The sequence below is a fragment of the Octodon degus genome, unplaced genomic scaffold (genome assembly GCF_000260255.1).
Source record: "Octodon degus isolate 3935 unplaced genomic scaffold, OctDeg1.0 scaffold00026, whole genome shotgun sequence".
NCBI classification, from domain to species: Eukaryota; Metazoa; Chordata; class Mammalia; order Rodentia; family Octodontidae; genus Octodon; species Octodon degus.
In genome coordinates this window covers 1,856,164-1,874,338 of record NW_004524602.1, presented here as the reverse complement: position 1 = coordinate 1,874,338, position 18,175 = coordinate 1,856,164, and the positions used below count along the sequence as shown (strand labels likewise).

The 18,175-nt window shown below is 38.7% G+C and overlaps 1 protein-coding gene and 1 pseudogene across 1 annotated transcript in view; both read left to right on the top strand.

The window, feature by feature from the left end:
• Positions 1 to 18,175, top strand: part of Peak1 (pseudopodium enriched atypical kinase 1) — a 324,699-nt gene that overhangs the window by 263,487 nt on the left and 43,037 nt on the right. Inside the window, exon 4 of the mRNA XM_004628711.2 lies at positions 16,570 to 16,760. Coding sequence (XP_004628768.1) covers positions 16,570 to 16,760 — 191 coding nt within the window. The remainder of the gene's footprint in view (positions 1 to 16,569; positions 16,761 to 18,175) is intronic.
• Positions 646 to 2,250, top strand: LOC101576441 (annotated as a pseudogene).

Here is an 18,175-nt window from a genome sequence, read left to right as displayed (position 1 = left end):
TGAGCTGAGAGAAAAGACTGATCACCAGTTCACCATCTGGTAAGAAGCTGGAAGATAGGCCCAAGTTTTTGAAATCTGGTGATGCTACCATTGTTGACATGGTTCCAGGCAAGCCCATGTGTGTTAAGAGCTTCTCTGACTATCTACCTCTGAGTCATTTCACTGTTCATGATATGAAATAGACAATTGCTGTGGGTGTCATCAGAGCTATGAACAGTAAGACTGCTGGAGCTGGAAAGGTCACCAAGTCTTCCCAGAAAGCTCAGAAGGCTAAATGAATATTATCCCTAGCACCCCAGTCTTAATCAGTGGCAAAAGACCGGTCTCAGAACTATTTCTCCCAGTTTGCCATTGAAGTTTGATAGTGAATAACTGGTTAATGATAATAATACATTGTAAAACCTTCAGAAGGAAAGGAGAATGTTTTGTGAACTATTGTGTGTGTGTGTGTGTGTGTGTCAGTTTTTAAGTTATTAGTTTTTAAAATCAATACTTTTTAATGGAAACAACTTGACCAAAAATCTGTCACAGAATTTTGAGACCCATTAAAACAAAGTTTAGGTGTGGGCGCACGGGCGGCTTCCGGTGTGAGTGACGAGTGGTGGCTGAAGTAAAGGGACAGCAGGGGACGTTCAGACAGGGACGATGGCGGACAGCGGTTTGGAGCGGGCCTGGGCGCATCGTGAAGATGGAGGTGAACTACAGCGCCGCGGTGGACCAGCATCTCCCCGAGTGCGAGAAGCTGGCCAAGGAAGGAAGACTTCAAGAAGTCATTGAAACCCTTCTCTCTTTAGAAAAACAGACCCGTACTGCTTCAGATATGGTGTCTACATCCCGGATATTAGTTGCAGTAGTGAAGATGTGCTATGAGGTTAAAGAATGGGATTTACTTAATGAAAATATTATGCTTTTGTCAAAAAGGAGGAGTCAGTTAAAACAAGCTGTTGCAAAAATGGTTCAGCAGTGCTGTACTTATGTTGAGGAAATCACAGACCTCCCCGTCAAGCTTCGGTTGATTGATACACTGCGAATGGTTACAGAAGGAAAGATTTATGTTGAAATTGAGCGTGCTCGACTGACTAAAACATTAGCAACCATAAAAGAACAAAATGGCGATGTCAGAGAAGCAGCCTCCATCTTACAAGAGTTGCAGGTGGAGACCTACGGGTCCATGGAAAAGAAGGAGCGAGTGGAGTTTATCCTGGAGCAGATGCGGCTGTGCCTGGCTGTGAAGGATTACATTCGGACACAGATCATCAGCAAGAAGATTAATACCAAGTTTTTCCAGGAAGAAAACACAGAGAAATTAAAGTTGAAATACTGTAATTTAATGATTCAGCTGGATCAGCATGAGGGATCCTACCTGTCCATTTGTAAGCACTACAGAGCAATCTATGACACTCTGTGTATACAGGCAGAAAGTGAAAAGTGGCAACAGGCTCTGAAAAGTGTTGTTCTCTACGTTATCCTGGCTCCTTTTGACAATGAACAGTCAGATTTGGTTCACCGAATAAGTGCTGATAAGAAGTTAGAAGAAATTCCCAAGTACAAGGATCTCCTAAAGCGATTCACCACCATGGAGTTGATGCGCTGGTCCACACATGTGGAGGACTATGGAATGGAATTAAGGAAAGGCTCCCTCGAGAGTCCTGCGACAGATGTTTTTGCCTCGACAGAAGATGGTGAAAAGAGGTGGAAAGATTTGAAGAACAGAGTTGTTGAACATAACATCAGAATCATGGCCAAGTACTACACACGGATCACGGTGAGGAGGATGGCACAGCTTCTGGACCTGCCTGCTGGCGATTCAGAAGCTTTTCTGTCAAATCTGGTAGTTAACAAGACCATCTTTGCTAAAGTTGACCGGTTGGCAGGAATTATCAACTTCCAGAGACCCAAGGATCCAAATAATTTATTGAATGACTGGTCTCAGAAACTGAATTCATTGATGTCTCTAGTTAACAAAACCACACACCTCATAGCCAAAGAGGAGATGATACATAATCTATAATAAGGGTCTTAATGCTTTTAAAAGGAGAGAAAATAGGAAGTCCTTAAAAAAAGACTGGTATCATGGTGTATATATTGTTTTCTTTGGTTTGTTTTTGTTTTTTCCTATTCTCTGCTCTTTTGTCTAAGGTTTTGAAATAGTGAATGTGTTTCAGGATCCCTTTGACCTTTCCGTTCCCAAGTTTCATTATTAACCCTGTATTTTCAGTTGGTGCAAAAATAAATTTTCCTATTATCTCAGTAATAAATAAATAAATAAATAAATAAATAAAAAATAAAAGTTTAATGAGAAAAATAAATAAATGGCTATTAGATTGCTCCTTCCTTTTCACTATAATTCTGGATGAGACTAGATTTTTTTTTGCACAATCTTTAATCCAAGCAGCAAATCACAGCAGATTAATTGCACAAGTGAATATGAGAATGTGGCTATCTTCTATTAAGCCAGATATTTTAAAAGATTTGAAAAATATCAAAAGGGATTTTAATGAATTAACTATTTTTAAATTTTCTCAGTTTTCTATAACAAAAGATATAACATGACCAAACAAGAACTCTTCTGGCTGTCAGTATTTTAGGAGCTTTATATTCTGAGACTAAAAAGTTTAGGAATCTGAACTTTTTAATGTTTAATTTTATTTTTAATTTTCTCGCAGGAATGTTAAGTGGACTGCAAAGTAGACTACTTTGGGTCAGATTTTGATTCAGAAATGTATCCACAGGCATCATTTGCATCTAGATACTTCGGGCAAAAAGAAATTAATCTTATAATTAGTCTGGTCTGTTACCAGGTTGGAATTTACCAGAGGGAAACAAAACGTTTCTCAAAGTGATACCTACCTACCCAGCTTCCATCTCTGCAACTCTTTGGTGTCTATAACAAAGGAAATAATATTGCATGGTGGAGAAAATGACAACAAATGCTAGAGTCTGGCAAAGGTTTGATTTCTGACTTTACCAGTGAGTAGTTGTGACTTTTGACTTAAATTAAGGTTTTTCTATGTATATAGCAGGAGTAATAATACCCACCAGGCTGAGATGTTATCAATAAGATAGATAATCCCTGATGATATCTAGCAAAAGGAGTTGGCCTGTTTACAGAAGTATGCTTAAGGAACCAGAATTTAATATTTCTTTCTTAATGTGTTACCCCTGCAATGTAGTCTGAGAATAGCCACTTGCTGTTTTTCTGTAAATCCAGTCACACATCCCATGGTAGAAGGCCCTGTGTAATGTGAACCTCTAGCTTCTTTTCCTTGTAAACATCTTAGATATAATGTTGACCTCAGAATCAATACTGGAGGATTGCCTTTTAATGGAGACTATCTTAAAATGGATCCTTTTATTTTAAGCTCTTTTTAAAAAAATTTAGTACAGGGTCTACAGGGTCTCACTATGTAGATCAGACTCATAGTGATTCTCCTATTTTCAGCCTCCCAAGTGCTGGGATTACAGTTGCACGCCACCATACCCAGTCTCAATTGCCATCTCAGTACGCCCCAGGGGCAGGGCTGGCAGGCACACCAGATTTGAGCTCCGGCCACTGTGTTCTGCCTAAGCAGGTGCTTTAGTCCGCTGAGCTATCTGGCCAACCTATTTTAAGCTTTTTATCACTAAAATTTTTATCTAATTTAAAAGTCAATTTTAATATAAAAATTTACCACAAAACCATACATGAGTAGTTACCAATTTATAACCAATCTTATTTCCATCTATACCCATCTACTTCTCTCTTTATTTTCAACCACGTTCCATACATTTTATTTATGCATATTTGAAGGCCTAATAGATAAGCTATTTTTTTAATCATAACCATATATCAAAGAAGGTTCTTTATTTTTTTGGCGGAACCAGGAATTGAACTCAGACCCTTGCGCTTGTCAGGGAAGCGCTTATTCCACTGAACCATCTCCCCAGCCCCAAAGAAGGTTCTTTAAATCTTAATGGCTAGCCCCTGGATAAACATCACCCAGTATCAAAATCTTAAATACTGCATACATTCTCATGTTCCTGAATTGATATCCCCATTCCCAACCTCTTTCCCAGAACTCATATGTGACTGTTACATTTGTATCTAGAGCTCCCCACAAAGCCTTAAGCAGTCATGGAGGATGGGAGTATTTCAGAGGTGGCTGAATCTAGAGTGTGTGATGCTTGGATTAAGGATGTGTGATTAGTAAATCAGTCCATGGATTGGTTTGGCATAGCTCTGGCTAGGATTAAGGGTGTGAATGCTGCACCTACCTTAGGGTGAGTAGCCTGGATATAAGAGAATGAGTCTTGTCCTTCCCTTGCTTGCTTTTGCTGTCTTCTACTGTTAGAAACTTTTTCTCTTCTGGGATGTCCCTCTGCCAAGCCACCCCACCCTGGACTCAGCTGATTATGGATTGAAACCTCTGCAAACCTGTGAGCTAAATAAACCTGTCCTCCATTAACTTTTAGTATGAAGTATTTTGTCTCGGGAACAAGTACCTAAGACTCTTTTTTTGATATCTCCACTTCAAAAGAGCAAATGAAACATGTCAAAGAAGAAATTCAACTTTTTCCTCCATGTCTGTTCTATTCAGTGTATTGCCTTCTAGGTTAATGGCCTGTGATCCATCCATTTGCTCGTGCTGGAAAATTAAGAGTCATCCCTGATTCTTCTCTTCCCCACTTCCTCTTCATTTAGAATACCATCATATTCTATTGATTTAACCTCCAAAATATAACCCATATTGACCACTTTTCTTCTGTTTCTGCAATCCTAAAACATCCTAACTCTTTTTTTCTAATCCTTAAATTTACCAAACATAATCTTTGTTTAGGCTCTTTTCAATAGCTATTTTGTTTAGAACTCTTCCTTCAGATCTTTGCCTGGTTGGTTCCTTGTTATCAGTTTTCAATTTAAATTGTACCTCCTCTGAAAGTTTTTCACTGACCTCCAAATCTAAACAGAGTTCTGCAATCTTTCACGCCCTGTAACATCATCCTTTTATCTTTTTAGATTTATCCACATCTTTATGAACTTCCTCATTATTCCTTCTTCAGTTCACTTCTCTTTTCTAACCTGTTTTCCTCTTCCTGATGTATACCCACTTACTATTCCTTTCAATAAACTAGTGATAAATTCTTGGTCAGTGGAAAAAATCATATTTATTTGCATAGTTCAGTTTTCAGACATAAGGTTTATATCCAAATCATGTTCCTGGATGTGAGCATATCACCAAACACAAATTGCCAATGGAGGCATTTAGTCCCACTCTTGGAGAAATAATTGTTTCATAATTAATGGCCAAAACCTATCACCAATCACATATATCTCCTTTAAAAATTTCATACAATATACTTAATCTAATCTCATGATTAAGAAAATAACTAAAACATTCCAGCCAAAGGGAAAGGTATCATCTGTCACTTGAATGCGTCTTGGTCTTTAGCTCATCTTTCTAACCCCACCACTTGTAAACATCATGCTTCTATGATAATTATCAAAGACACCCAGGATGGTATTCTGGGATCTTGTACAAATCAGAGTTCTTTTGGACTCCCAGACCATCATAGGTATCCATCTATGTCTAGCATGTCATCTGTCTGTCCAAACTCCAGACAACCAACTTCTGATTTGGACAGGAAAATGGGATTTGGCACACCTTTGCTCCTTTAGGAATGCTATTCAACTCGATAAATCTTCCTTTACCTTTCCCTTCTTGATCTCAGAGACCTGAGAGCTAAACCATCACTATGGTTTGGATCTAGAATGTCCTCACAAAAATGTGTGTGTGTAGCCATTTCTACTTTGGAGCCATCTGTGGAATGAACTAAAAGCCAAAATAAACTACTCCTTTTCTAAGTTGTAGATGTCCTGGTTTTTTGTAATCCAAGGGGTCAAACCTGAAATTATCATAGTCCATGCCAGGGCCCACGGATATAGACTGGTTGACTATGGCCTGTAGGCTAATGCCAACTTGATGCCTGTTTTCATAGCATGTATATTGTACGTAGCTGTTTCTATGCTAGAATGATGCAGCTAAGTGGTTGAAATACAGACTATATGGCCTGTAATGCCTGAAATTTATTGCTGACTTTTTACAGAAAAAGCCTGCTAATCCGTGGACTAAGCTGTAGTATCAGATTTGTCTGTGGTTGTCAGGCACGCTGGTGGCCTATAACCATTCCAGCCAAACTCTAGCAAGGCCTGGTACTTGCTGAAGTATCCAGGGCCTGGTGTGTGTGTGTGTGTGTAGGTAAAAGAAAATTTATATACTTGTTAAACTTTGGTAAAATGTGACATTCTTCTGTCTAGAAAATTCACATAGAAGTTTGACTTTAATGTTTTGTTCCAGTTATATCTTAATTTGCATTATCTCTACTTCTTACTAAAAGAATACTATCAAAGCCATTTTTGTACATTGTAAACCAAACCAGCCTGTAAAAATCAAATAAAAAAAAATCAAATCAAATCCTACTTTTCATAAAAAAAAAAAAATAATGGGAGCCAGAACTGACAGTAGCTGCTTGTTCTCCTGATCACATGTTCTTTTGTTCTAAAGAGATGTCTGAACTACGAGTATGTGTAATGATCATATTTATATTTGCTGACATATTATTCCTAAAGTTCACCTTAGTTCATGAAGTTCTTGATGCTGACTTTTAAATAAACATGTTTCAGAGTAAACTTACAACTGTCTTATCCTCATCACGGAATGAAGCAGAGTGGTTAAGTGCATATGCCCCATGATGGTGTAGTCTTCAGAGAGCTGTATGTGTATTTTCTTTAGGGAGGTGATATAACTCCAGAGAAGTAAACTGGCTTTTTTAGAGTCTCAAAATTGATGTGATCTAGAGTGAAGAATCAAACTAAGAATTCAGTTTTGTTTGCTTATTTCCTTAATGACTCTGAAGTTAAATATCAGCACTTAAAATACTCTCATTCCCATTATGTCGGTGCTGTCCAATAGCTCTGATAATGCATCTATCCCACTTTATAAAGGCATAGAGTTTCATTAACACTCTCAGGGCCTCTCTGCAAGGAGCTACAAAGCCACACAGTGACTTCAGAGCCTGTTAGGACCCATAAGTGATTTTTGTTGCACTACTGGTAGTGATTATTGAGTCTGTTAGTGTCTTCCATACCTTTTAAAGCCCTCACAAGAGCCAGGCATGGTAGCCCATGCCCATAAGCCTAGCACTGAGGAGCAGAGGGAGGAGGATCACTTCAAGTTCAAGGCCATCCTGGGCTACATAGTGACTTTGAGGCCACCTTGGGCTATATAATGAAACTGTCTCAAAAAGCAAAAAAGCCACGATGAACATAGGGATATCTGTGGCTGATAAGGGCTGTCGTGTGCTGATTCCTTGTCCTGTCAAAGTACAGTACTAATTATTGGCATAATTATTCACTCTTAAAAGCATTGTCAATGCCCTAATTAGTCTATATTCCTGTTGATATCACTACAACTACTTTATAGATAAATAATCAGAGATGTGGAAAGAGTAGCTTATAGCAGAGCTGAAATTACATTTGAATTTCTAGTTTCCAGCCCCTCCTTCAGGCTTCTCGGCCACAGTTTCAGTAAGTGATTACTTAACGTACTGCAACAGAGTGTTGATTAGAGTCACCAGGTGATATATAAAAGCCTAATTCCAGGACAATTGATTCGAATAGTGTACCTCTATGCTGATGATTTCTTAATAGGAAAGAGAAAGATTTGTCTTAAAAAAAAAAAGAAAAAAAATAATGCCAGTGATGGCACAATAGTTACCCCTCCCCCACCTGTAATATTCATGGATGAAATCACTGCCCTGCACCCTGTCTCCACGTTAGTTCTGACAGAAGTTCTGAAGGCTGAAGTGTGGTACTACAGAGCATGGTAATACTCTCGAACTCATTGCCGCCTGGTGCCCCTGACTGTAATTTACTCAACTCTAGCCACTGGGTGTTTACTATAGTCTCCTGTGTGGGTGTTCTGAAGAGGAAGAGCCCCTAGGATAGTAACACATCGCGGGGAATCAAGGGTGAGAATGATCTTCGAAGACTGGCTGAGTTTGGAATAGTAGACGAGCTTCTCTGGAGATAAAGGATTGTGTCTCAGGAAGTTTGGCATAAGGGTAGAAACAGCCTCATTGTATTAGACCTCTACATGGCATCTAAATGGCTGAGAAGATCTAGGAATAGCTAGAACCTGAAAACAGAAAATCAGGGGCTGGAGAGGTGGCCTAAGCACCTGCCCTGCAAGCACAAGGTCCACAGAGTTCAATCCCCAGCCAAAAAACAAAAACAGAAAATCAGAAGAGGCATTCAGGAAGAAGGCCTGGGGCGGGAAGGAAGTGTGAACACCTGCGTTCTTTTGGCAGCTTTTCCAGCCACAGGCGCTTGCCTTTCATGCTCACTTTCAGCATCTGTTGATAAAGTAACTGAAATGCTACTGCATGTTGAAAGGCGGACTGCTGATGTTGCAGATGCCTTTTCTTACTTTTAAACTGGTCTTCAGCCAGCCAGGACTTATCACAAAAATCATAATTGTCGTTCTAGGCCAGATCTTCATTTCCTGCCATTTTATGAGTATATAATTATATTCTAATAAGCCTCAGAAGGTTAGAAACAATTGCAACATATTAACACCCCATTGTTAATAGCACATGATGAATTTCTCATCAGTAACTGTCTTCTCCTTTTCTACTGATAGCGCTTCTGAGGAATCATGCACTATCACTTTAAATTTTCCTACTCATTTTTCACACCTTGTTCTTTCTGTATTCATTGTTCTTTTCTTTCTAGGAAAAGAAGGCAGTGAAAAATAGTTTCTCAGACTCTAGATCTAGGCTGCAGCTACCTCAGACTCACCTGAAATATGTATTCATAAATACACAGTCCTAGTTTGTTCCCCAAAGCTCCGAAGTCTCTGTAGAGAGGGAACTGAGAACCCATATCTTTTGTTTATTATTAATTTTATTGAGAAACAAATAGCAATGAGATAGTTTCAAAACTGATTAGTAGGACAATTTCAATAATTAATATTTGCATATTGTTGTCTTTGTAATGGTTATTCATAGTACAAGATGCAGACATAGTATCCTGTCCTAACACTATTAATACAATCTTTCTTCTCATTGAATTAAGAGAAAGTAGCTGTATATCTATCCTAACTATTTTGTATATACAGATACAAAATGGTCCTTCATTTGTATCCCCTTTTTTTGTTTAGTTTTGTCAGAGCTGGGTATTCCATTGTTATTTAAATATTGTAGGTGCGTGAATTCAGCAAAATAATCCAATACAGTCCAGTAGTCCATAATAGTAGTAGGTTATCCGTAGGGCTGGCAAGGTCAGAAGAGAACCCACATCTTTAACCAGCTCTTAGGGTAATTCTCAGGCACATTAAAGCTTGATAAAACATTGACTTAATATTTTTAGAATATAGACTTTGAAGTTGTTGAGACCGGGGTTTGAATATTGCCACTTATACCTGTGTCATCTTGGGCAAGTTATTCACGTCCTTCATCTGCAAACTGGGAAGCAGAAAATGTACCTGTGTGGAGGACAGACTTGAGCTAAACTTCCAGGTCTGAATCATAGCTCGGCCAGCCACTAGCTGTTTCACTGAGACGAGTGATGAAACCTCTTTGGGTTATAATTTCTCAATTTGTAAAACATAGATAATAACCTCCCTTATAAGACATTGTGAGACTCAACTGAATTTATATAAAGCATTTCCTCACCACTCTCCATGGCAATTTGACAAAATTTAGAATCATTTTTGGATGGCAAGGTTAGAGAGGCAGGTAGTGGTACCATTGGCTAATGTGTAGAGGGAAGAAATGCAAAGAATTATCTGGCCCAAATATGTCACAACAGTATCACTTTTGAAAAACATATCTTAGAACATAACAAGCACTGTGTAAGTTTTGGCTAGTATTATTGCTGCTGTGGGAATAACAGCGTTATTGCTCAAGACAATATATTTAAGTACAGTGCCTAACACAGTAAATGTCGTGGTGGTGGTAGGGGTCATTACTATTAGGAGGCCGAGTATCCATGAACGTTCTATGGTTCATTTCCTATTTAAAGAAATCCTCTTGCAAAGTAAATAGTGACTCTTTTGGCTTGTTTGTGTAGGATTTTTCAGAGTAGAACACATCTGTCATCATTATGAATTCATATTGCAATCATAGCTATATTTTTAAAGTACTTCTTTGTTTTCATAATCAAATATTTATTGAGTCTCTTCAATATGACCAGAGTGCCTGTGGAGCCACTATAGTGGGAAGAACACAACACAATAGAGGTGGATAGTATCAAGTCACATTCCCACACTACTGCAACAGCACTTATATGCTCTTGGGCCATGTATGGGTAATTTCTTCAATATCATTTTCCTCATCTATAAAGTACGAATCGTTGTATCTACTTACCTTGAGGTGTTTTGTGAATTAAATGGAAAGGTGTACATCTTGTGTAGTGTTGAGTACAAGCATGTTCTTAGTCTGTGTTGTTTGCATTACATCCTATATCCATTCTCTCTGTGAGCCTGCAGTGTTCTGGAGGCTTAAGGATAGCTGCTCTTCTCCCCGCTGACTCAGAGGAGAGAATGAGGGAAGAGGAGAGTAGAGGAAGTGTTCTGACTTGCTTTGCCAGGGTTTCTGGGCAATCTAGAATATGCCAAGACCCATAACCTCCCTCAGCTAAGCCCCTTGACAGAGATTGTGCATATTTTCTTTTAAATTCCTGGCTTTTCAGGAAATATACATGAATATCAAATCCCATGCTCCAGGACTGAGCCAAGGCTCAGGTGGGGATGCTGAGGAGCTGCTTCTGTGCCACTGTTATGGAGAATGGCAACCTTATTTTATTATTCTTTTCCAAAATTAATTTATCTTTTCTGTTAATTTGCACAGATGTCATTCTGACTTCGTGCTTTATAGATTTTTGAAACTGCAATTTTTCTTAGTATTGTGAAGATGACAGTAATTTACAGTGGACTGTTTTATCTACTTTGCTGTCCTGTATGCTGTCCACTTAGGGACACTTCTAATTTGCTGTTCACATCATTGTTGTTGTTTAGTGGGTCTGTGTGGTGTCTGAAAATTAGTCTATCCAAGACCTTGCTCATGGCTGCCAGTCTCTCCATGCCAAGCCCAAGCGATTTCACTTTTATACAGAAGACTGCCTTTGTTTGATCAGACTCTGCCAGACATACTAGCAGGAACTCATCAGCTCTCTGTTAAAGGTTAATCTCAGTTCAGGAGAAGCAGGTTGAGGTTTTTAGTCAAAGACTACAAAGGCTTAGTGGCAAATTGGAGTTACTAGATAGTGATCAGTGGACATAACACTTTTCTACCCAAGAAATGTCAATGATTGGAAAGTATAGCAAAATCAAGTTGGTGACCTGGAAACCTAGATAGGATTAAGAAATGTCACATTTATAGGAGGTCCTAGAGGTAGAAAGACAAAAAGAGTTTCTTTTTTCCCCTTCCTTCCAGCAGATAACAGAGGTGTGTGGTTGGATAACTTTGAGCTGTCCTCCTGTGTTGCTATAGAGCCCATTTTGCAAAGGTCCATGTCCCCAGCAACCCCCAGAAATATGCAGCTCAGTATATTCTGAGTATATTTGGTACTTTGACCAGTACCAAAACCATGAAAATTTGTTTCTGATATACTTTAGTCTGTTTTTTATGGGTCAAAGGAGCTTTTGAAAAGCACATGTTTCTTCTTTATTCATGGTCTTTGGTACCCGGAGACACACGTACCTACTGAAAGGACTGGTACATGGTAAGGAAGACCATTTATCCCAACAGGCAAATGGTCTCTGAAGAATGATTTTGTTAACTGTCCCTTCTGAAGCTGGATGCAGGTGGTTGAATGAAAGGTAAAGTTGATTTGAAATGTTTGGATACATAAAGGACTTTATCTGTTCTAATGTGGAATTTGATTTGCCTCTTTAAAAAATACTTTCAGACATTTAACAGAATTTTTGTAAAAATCTGTCTTGAACAAATTTGCCAGGAAAAAAAAAGGATTATTTCATTTGATGGTGTAATGATTAATCCTACCACCTGGGTAAGCTGAGTGAGCTTCCCACAGGAGATTTGCTTCTGCAGCTTTGAATTATGTATGAATATTGCAGACTGATGAGATAGAACCTGCCAAGGGATTTGTTTATATAACAAATCTGCAACAATGTTACTGTCTCCTTTGAACACTTACATTTATTCTGCATGTTCAGAAAATGAATTGTCTTTGTGGAGTTTATGACATGATTTTGAAGTGTCAGGTCAGACACCCCAAACTGCAATTAAAAGTGGCCACTAAAGAAAAGTTGGTGGAAGAGTGTAAAGTCATCCTTTGGGGTATTCTGGGGCTTGGTTTCAGGACCTCTTTGAATGCTAAAATTCCCCTATGTAAAATGGTATCATATTTATGTATACCCTACAGCTATCCTCTTGTAGATTTTAAATCTTCTCTAGACTACTTATTATAACCTAATAAAATGTAAGTGCTATGTAAATCTTGTTATACTGTTTTGTTTGAGGAATGGTGGGAAAATTCCATAAATGTTCAATAGAGACTCGATTTTTTTCACCCTAAATGTCTTCAAGCTATTAGAGGTTAAATCCAAGGATGCCGAACACAAGGATATAGAGGGATGCCTGTATCATCAAACATGTTGTCTTCCATTATGAAAGCAAAATGATAATTGAGAGTCTAGGACAGAATAAGATAAGTCAAGGTTTCACTAACCTGATCACCTTAGTTATTATAGATTGTTACCTTGTACTGTAGGACAAAGGATTGTTTCAACAATGAATTTAAGCAACAAAAATATAAAAACCACAACCTCCTCTTGTGGGTCACTTATCCTATAACTGTTCTGTTTTATAGGAATGAGTATCAAATTTACTTAATGGGGGCATCTAGTTACCATGGACACTATTTCACTATTTCAGAATGTGTAAGAAATTCTCACTTATTTCTTCTAATTATCGTTTTTGTTTTGTTTTGTTTCTTGTTTTTTAATTTTGTACAAGGTCTCACCATGCAGCTCAGACTCATAGGATACTCCTGTTTTCAGCCTCCCCAGGGCTGGGATTACAGGCATGGACCACCATGCACGGTCTCAGTGCACCCTGGGAGGGGGGCAAGGCTGGTGCCGCATGTGGTGCTGGGGATGAACCTTGGTCCCTGTGCTTACTAAGCAGGCACTTAGTTCACTGAGCTATCTCTCTAGCCCTCTAATTATCATTTTAAAGAAATTTTTTATCACCTGTCTCACTGATGCAGCGAGGAAATTTTTAATTTTCTCCATTATTTCCTTCCTAATGGGTCAAGTTTGTTCAGAAGAATAAAGTAGTAGGGAAATAAAGCCATTTTTAATGTTTCTCATTTTTAGTCCAGTACCAAAACCCATTTTTAGTGTTTTCCCAGTTTTTATGCTTTCTCCATTACATTAAACATTTCCCAATGAAATGTAGGCTGGTAGTAAAATATTTTGTTAGGAGATAAACATTGTGTTTGTAAATGGCCATCTTAGTGTTCGGGAGGATCTTCTGATTTTATGTCTAAGTAGGAAACAAAATCAATCCTCCAAAATTAAATTCGCTAATAAGTTGAATATGCCTAATGATAAATTGATAGTAAGATTTTACTTTCTTCTTTCTTCCTGGATGATTTTTCCATTTATATTATATCTAAGGACCAAGTCAACCTTCCCTAATGTAATTCTCAATTTTTTTCATTTTTTTAAACTTAGCATATTACTACACCTAAGTGTGAACTCTCAGAACCTTTCTCTCTTTCCCTCTCTTTTTTACTATTTTAATCATACAAAGAGCTGTTCTTCCCCCAAGCATTTAGACATGACACATCATTGATGCATTTTTTAATATTCATACTCCTTTTAGACTCTGCTAACACCTTAAATACAAATTAACATCTTAGCATCACTGTACAAATCTGTGTGATTTTACTTTCAGGTACTCTTTTTGCATAGTTTTAGTAGTCGACAAATATTTTAATTGGTGACCTGATACCAGTGCATTCATTCAGAATGTGTGTCTGAAAAATAGTCTTTATCTAGAATGCAAGCTGTGCTACCCTGGTCCTCAAAGAGTTAATAAAACTAGCTTTCCCTTTGCCTAGCTCCCCAAAGGTAATTTGGCACATTTCCCAGACCAAACCCCTAAGGTAAAGGTCAAGGTGCAGTGGATGTTATTGAGGTGCAGGATTCAAGCCTCTTCTCATAACTTGCCTAGCTTGTAGCTTTACGGTGGACTCTGGTTCATCAGTCTCAGAACATGATTAGCAGGCTCAAGGAGGCACTGTGAAAATTTCCTTTAATGGGGAATTGCGTGAGTGAATATAGTGGGTAAGTTTTTGGCATTTCTTGTTCTTTAGCATCTATGTTTTATTTCACGGGCCTTTCAGACTATGAGCTATGATACATGTCTGTGGAGTAGGCCCACGGACTTCCTTGTAGATTAATAGCAGCTTTTTCAGAGGCTTTCACAAGAGCTGAACTTTACCGTGGGTAGCCCAGGCCTGGCAGGAAAACAAGTGAGGATGGAGGCCCAGCTCCTGAATTTTTCACCAACCCTTTCTGACGAAAGGAAAGGAGAGCTTTTGCTGGGTAATAACCAAGAGTTTGGGGATATAAAGGAAATGGGCAGGTTATAGCAATCAGAAGCACCAAAACAGCTTTTTAGGAAACCTCTGTAGCTGACTCCCAAAGTATGAGAATGTCTGGAGCTTTAACATTTTTCCTTTCAAAAGCAAAGTTGTATTTTTGAATCACTTTATGTTTATCACTTTGAAATTAGAAGTGGGTTATAGTAGCTTTTGCCCAACAGAGAACACATTCAATCTCCTAAAACATGTTTTAACTAACTACACAGTAATATAGTCTTAGTACTGTGTTGTCCTGAATGTTTTGGAAGTGTCACTTTGCCCTTGCTGTTGCATGAAAGTAGATTCTCCCTTATTACCTTGATTTTTATGATTTCTCCTATGATGAGAAACTAGCTTTGTGTGGAGCCCCTGCTGTAGCAGTGGGCGGCCCATTGAGAAGCAGTACCATGCTTCATTGTGCGCAACCTCCTTCATACAGACTGCACAGTTGACTGCTGGTGGAGCACTTTCCTTCCCATCTCACCCCTGCCCCCAAGAACAGGATCCCATAATGGAACTTCCAGTTCATTGCACACTGCTGATATAGAGAGACCAATGACTCTTCTAGTTTTGAAGTTGTATAACCAACAGATTTTCAGGCTTATTTTTCTGTCTAGACACATGCATAATTTTCATAATGAAAGATTGAGAAGAAGAGACTCCTTTCCTTTCTAATCTGTTCCTCTAAATCTGCATGCGACATATGTTCTGAAGATACATGGTCAAACAAAGTACTTCTTTTAAAGAAACTTATAAATGTCACCATGACTCACTGCCAGTGGAAAATCCAGAAATAACGTGTAATCGTATGTTTCCTTTCCTTCTCTTTGCTTCTAAAGAATTTGGGAAGAAGAGCCAATACATGTGTGATAGTCTAGGAAGACTTTTTAGAAACCCAGAAATCTTTAAAAATGCCTGACCACCCCATTCATATTTTTCTAACTGGGCTGGTTTCTTGTAGCACTCTGCATTATAGCAAGAGAATCAGCTCAGTTGTTGTAGGTTGGAGGATAGGGAGACTAGGAAGAGATAGCTGTGAGATTAGCAGAGAATAAAAAACCAGCTTGGCCATTCACTGAAAGATGCTGCAGATCATTTTAATAGATTAAGTAGAATGCAGAACTTTTTCTCCTAGGCAAAGGCCATTGCTTTGTCCTCCTGGGAGTAAGATCATCCCATCCTCAGTTTACCTGCCAAAACAGTTCCTTAATTTCATTTTTTTTTTTTTGCTGGCTCAGCCCACCTTGAGGGCAGGGCTGGCATGGCATGTGGTACTGGGGATAGAACCAAGGTCTCCTGTGCCTGCCTAAGCTTGCCTAAGCAGGTGCTTTAGACTGCTGAGCTATCTCACCAGCCCTTAATTTCATTATCTAAATAATCTAATTTTAACTTTATTTTTGGTCCTTTACTAAGTAATTTGGCAGATACTTTAGTGTGTAGTAAATATTACATACTAAAGAAATACTTTAGTATATTTACTATAGTATTAAAGTATTATTTAATATAGTATTAGAGTATTATCATCTAATATAATAAACATAGTATAGTAAATATACCAGATGCTTTACTAAATACTGAGTACATTTGTCTTTAACTAGTTAAGTATGCAGCACTTTCTGCCTCATCATTGTCACCTCCTAAGAAAACAATTATTTCACTCCTTGCCTATTGTTTTCATGTTTCCTTTAACCTACTATACCCACACTGACAAACTGAATAAATATATGGGAATCAAGGAAAATGAAGTCTCATCCTAGTGTAAATATTCCTTGTACACGGAAGTAACAAGTGTGTGGGGGTTTATGACCCATTGTTGTAACCACAGGACCAGTTAGCCTTTTTGGAAAGTGTATCTCTTACTGAATTTTAGCAGACCTTTTAAATACCAGTGTGACAAGCTATCTGATTTGTTACAGTCATGTGACCCATGAATTGGCTGAGAAATTTTCTGCTCGGGATCCAAGACCTCTTACAAAGCAAGATGGCGGGGGCTGCACTTCTGTCTCACCAGCATTGCCATCACCTAACCCAGAAAAAGAGGAGGAAAAAGAAGATGCTTCAGAGCCTGTGGACCCAAACCCCTGTAGTGCAACATACAGCAACTTAGGTAAGTATAAATGTCATAGAAGTGGTATTTAAACTTTGTCTTCTTATGCACTAGGCAAATGTTCTGTTTTCCTAGAGAGATAGTTTCGATTGCTCCATGGAACAAAAGTTGGACTATTGGAGTTATAAAATTTAACTCCCACCAGCGGAAACCCTTGGTGTTTTCTAGGCATGAATTAAACACCTGCTATCATGCGTTGTGCCTTGTGGTATAAATGCTGACATGATCCCTGCCTCAAAGGACTTGTGGAGGAAAAGAGGTGAACTTGTCAGTAAATTCAGTATAGTATGATAAATGCAATCACAGAGATACATGTGGAATTTTTTTATATTACACAGAGGAAAGTGTCAAAAGATGCTTTTCTGGAGCTAATTACTGGTCTGATTTAACTGGTTGACAAGAAGGAGGAAAGAATATTTCAATCAGAAGCCAGAGCAAGACTGTGGAGATACAGAACAGCTTAGTGTGTCTGATTTCTACAATCATTTAGTATTGCTGAAATGGATGGTGGAGAGTTTGATAATATCATGCATGTCAAGCTAAAACCTTAGACTTCCTGCTGTTTGTGCTCGTGAGCCATCAAAGTATTGAAGCAGAAAAATAACAATTAGATTTGTATTTTAAAACATCTCTCCAGGAAGCTCTATGAAGATGTATTACAGTAGTAGTTGATTGCAGGAAGTCTGGTAGTGCTCTGCTGTTTTAGGACCACAAAAAGGGTAAGAAGGGGAGGCCTCAACTAAGATAGTGGGGGAGAGCCTGGGGGACTACTGAAGGAGTAGTCCGGACTGGATGATGTGCAGGATCTGTGGTGCACCGTAGGTTTCTGGCTTGGATCAAGCAGAATGAAGAAAGGAAGCTCTCTCCATTGGAAGCACTTAGGCAGGGGCTGATGGGCCCCCTCTCAGAGGTGCTGGAAGGAGAGTGCAGCGCTGCAAGAGGGCTGGGCAAAATGGCCAGAGAGCTCGCGCCAGGCGGAGATGCTTTAGTTCTGATTGTTCTCACTCTTGTTTCTTGAGTGCCCAGTGACTTCTGATCGCTCCCTCTGATTTTCCCTTCTGAAAAGCAAAGCCCAGGGCAGGGTAAGTTTTTCTTGGCACTCTTTTCCCATGAAGTCAGGAAACTAAGTTGCCACAACCCATCTTCATAAAGAAAAGACTTCTTTCTGAGTTTCAGGAGCCTTGTATTATTTGGGAGAAATAATTATTATATAATAATATATTAATATTAAATAATAATATTATTATTTGTAGAAAAATTTATAAGTTAGGTGGGTGTAGTGGCACATGCCTGTAACCAGCAGTTGGGAGGCTGAGGCAAGGAGGATCACTGAGTTCGAGGCCAGCCTGGGCTACAAAGTGAATTCAAGGCCGGCCTGAACTGTGAAATGAAAGATACTCTGCCGCAAAAAGACA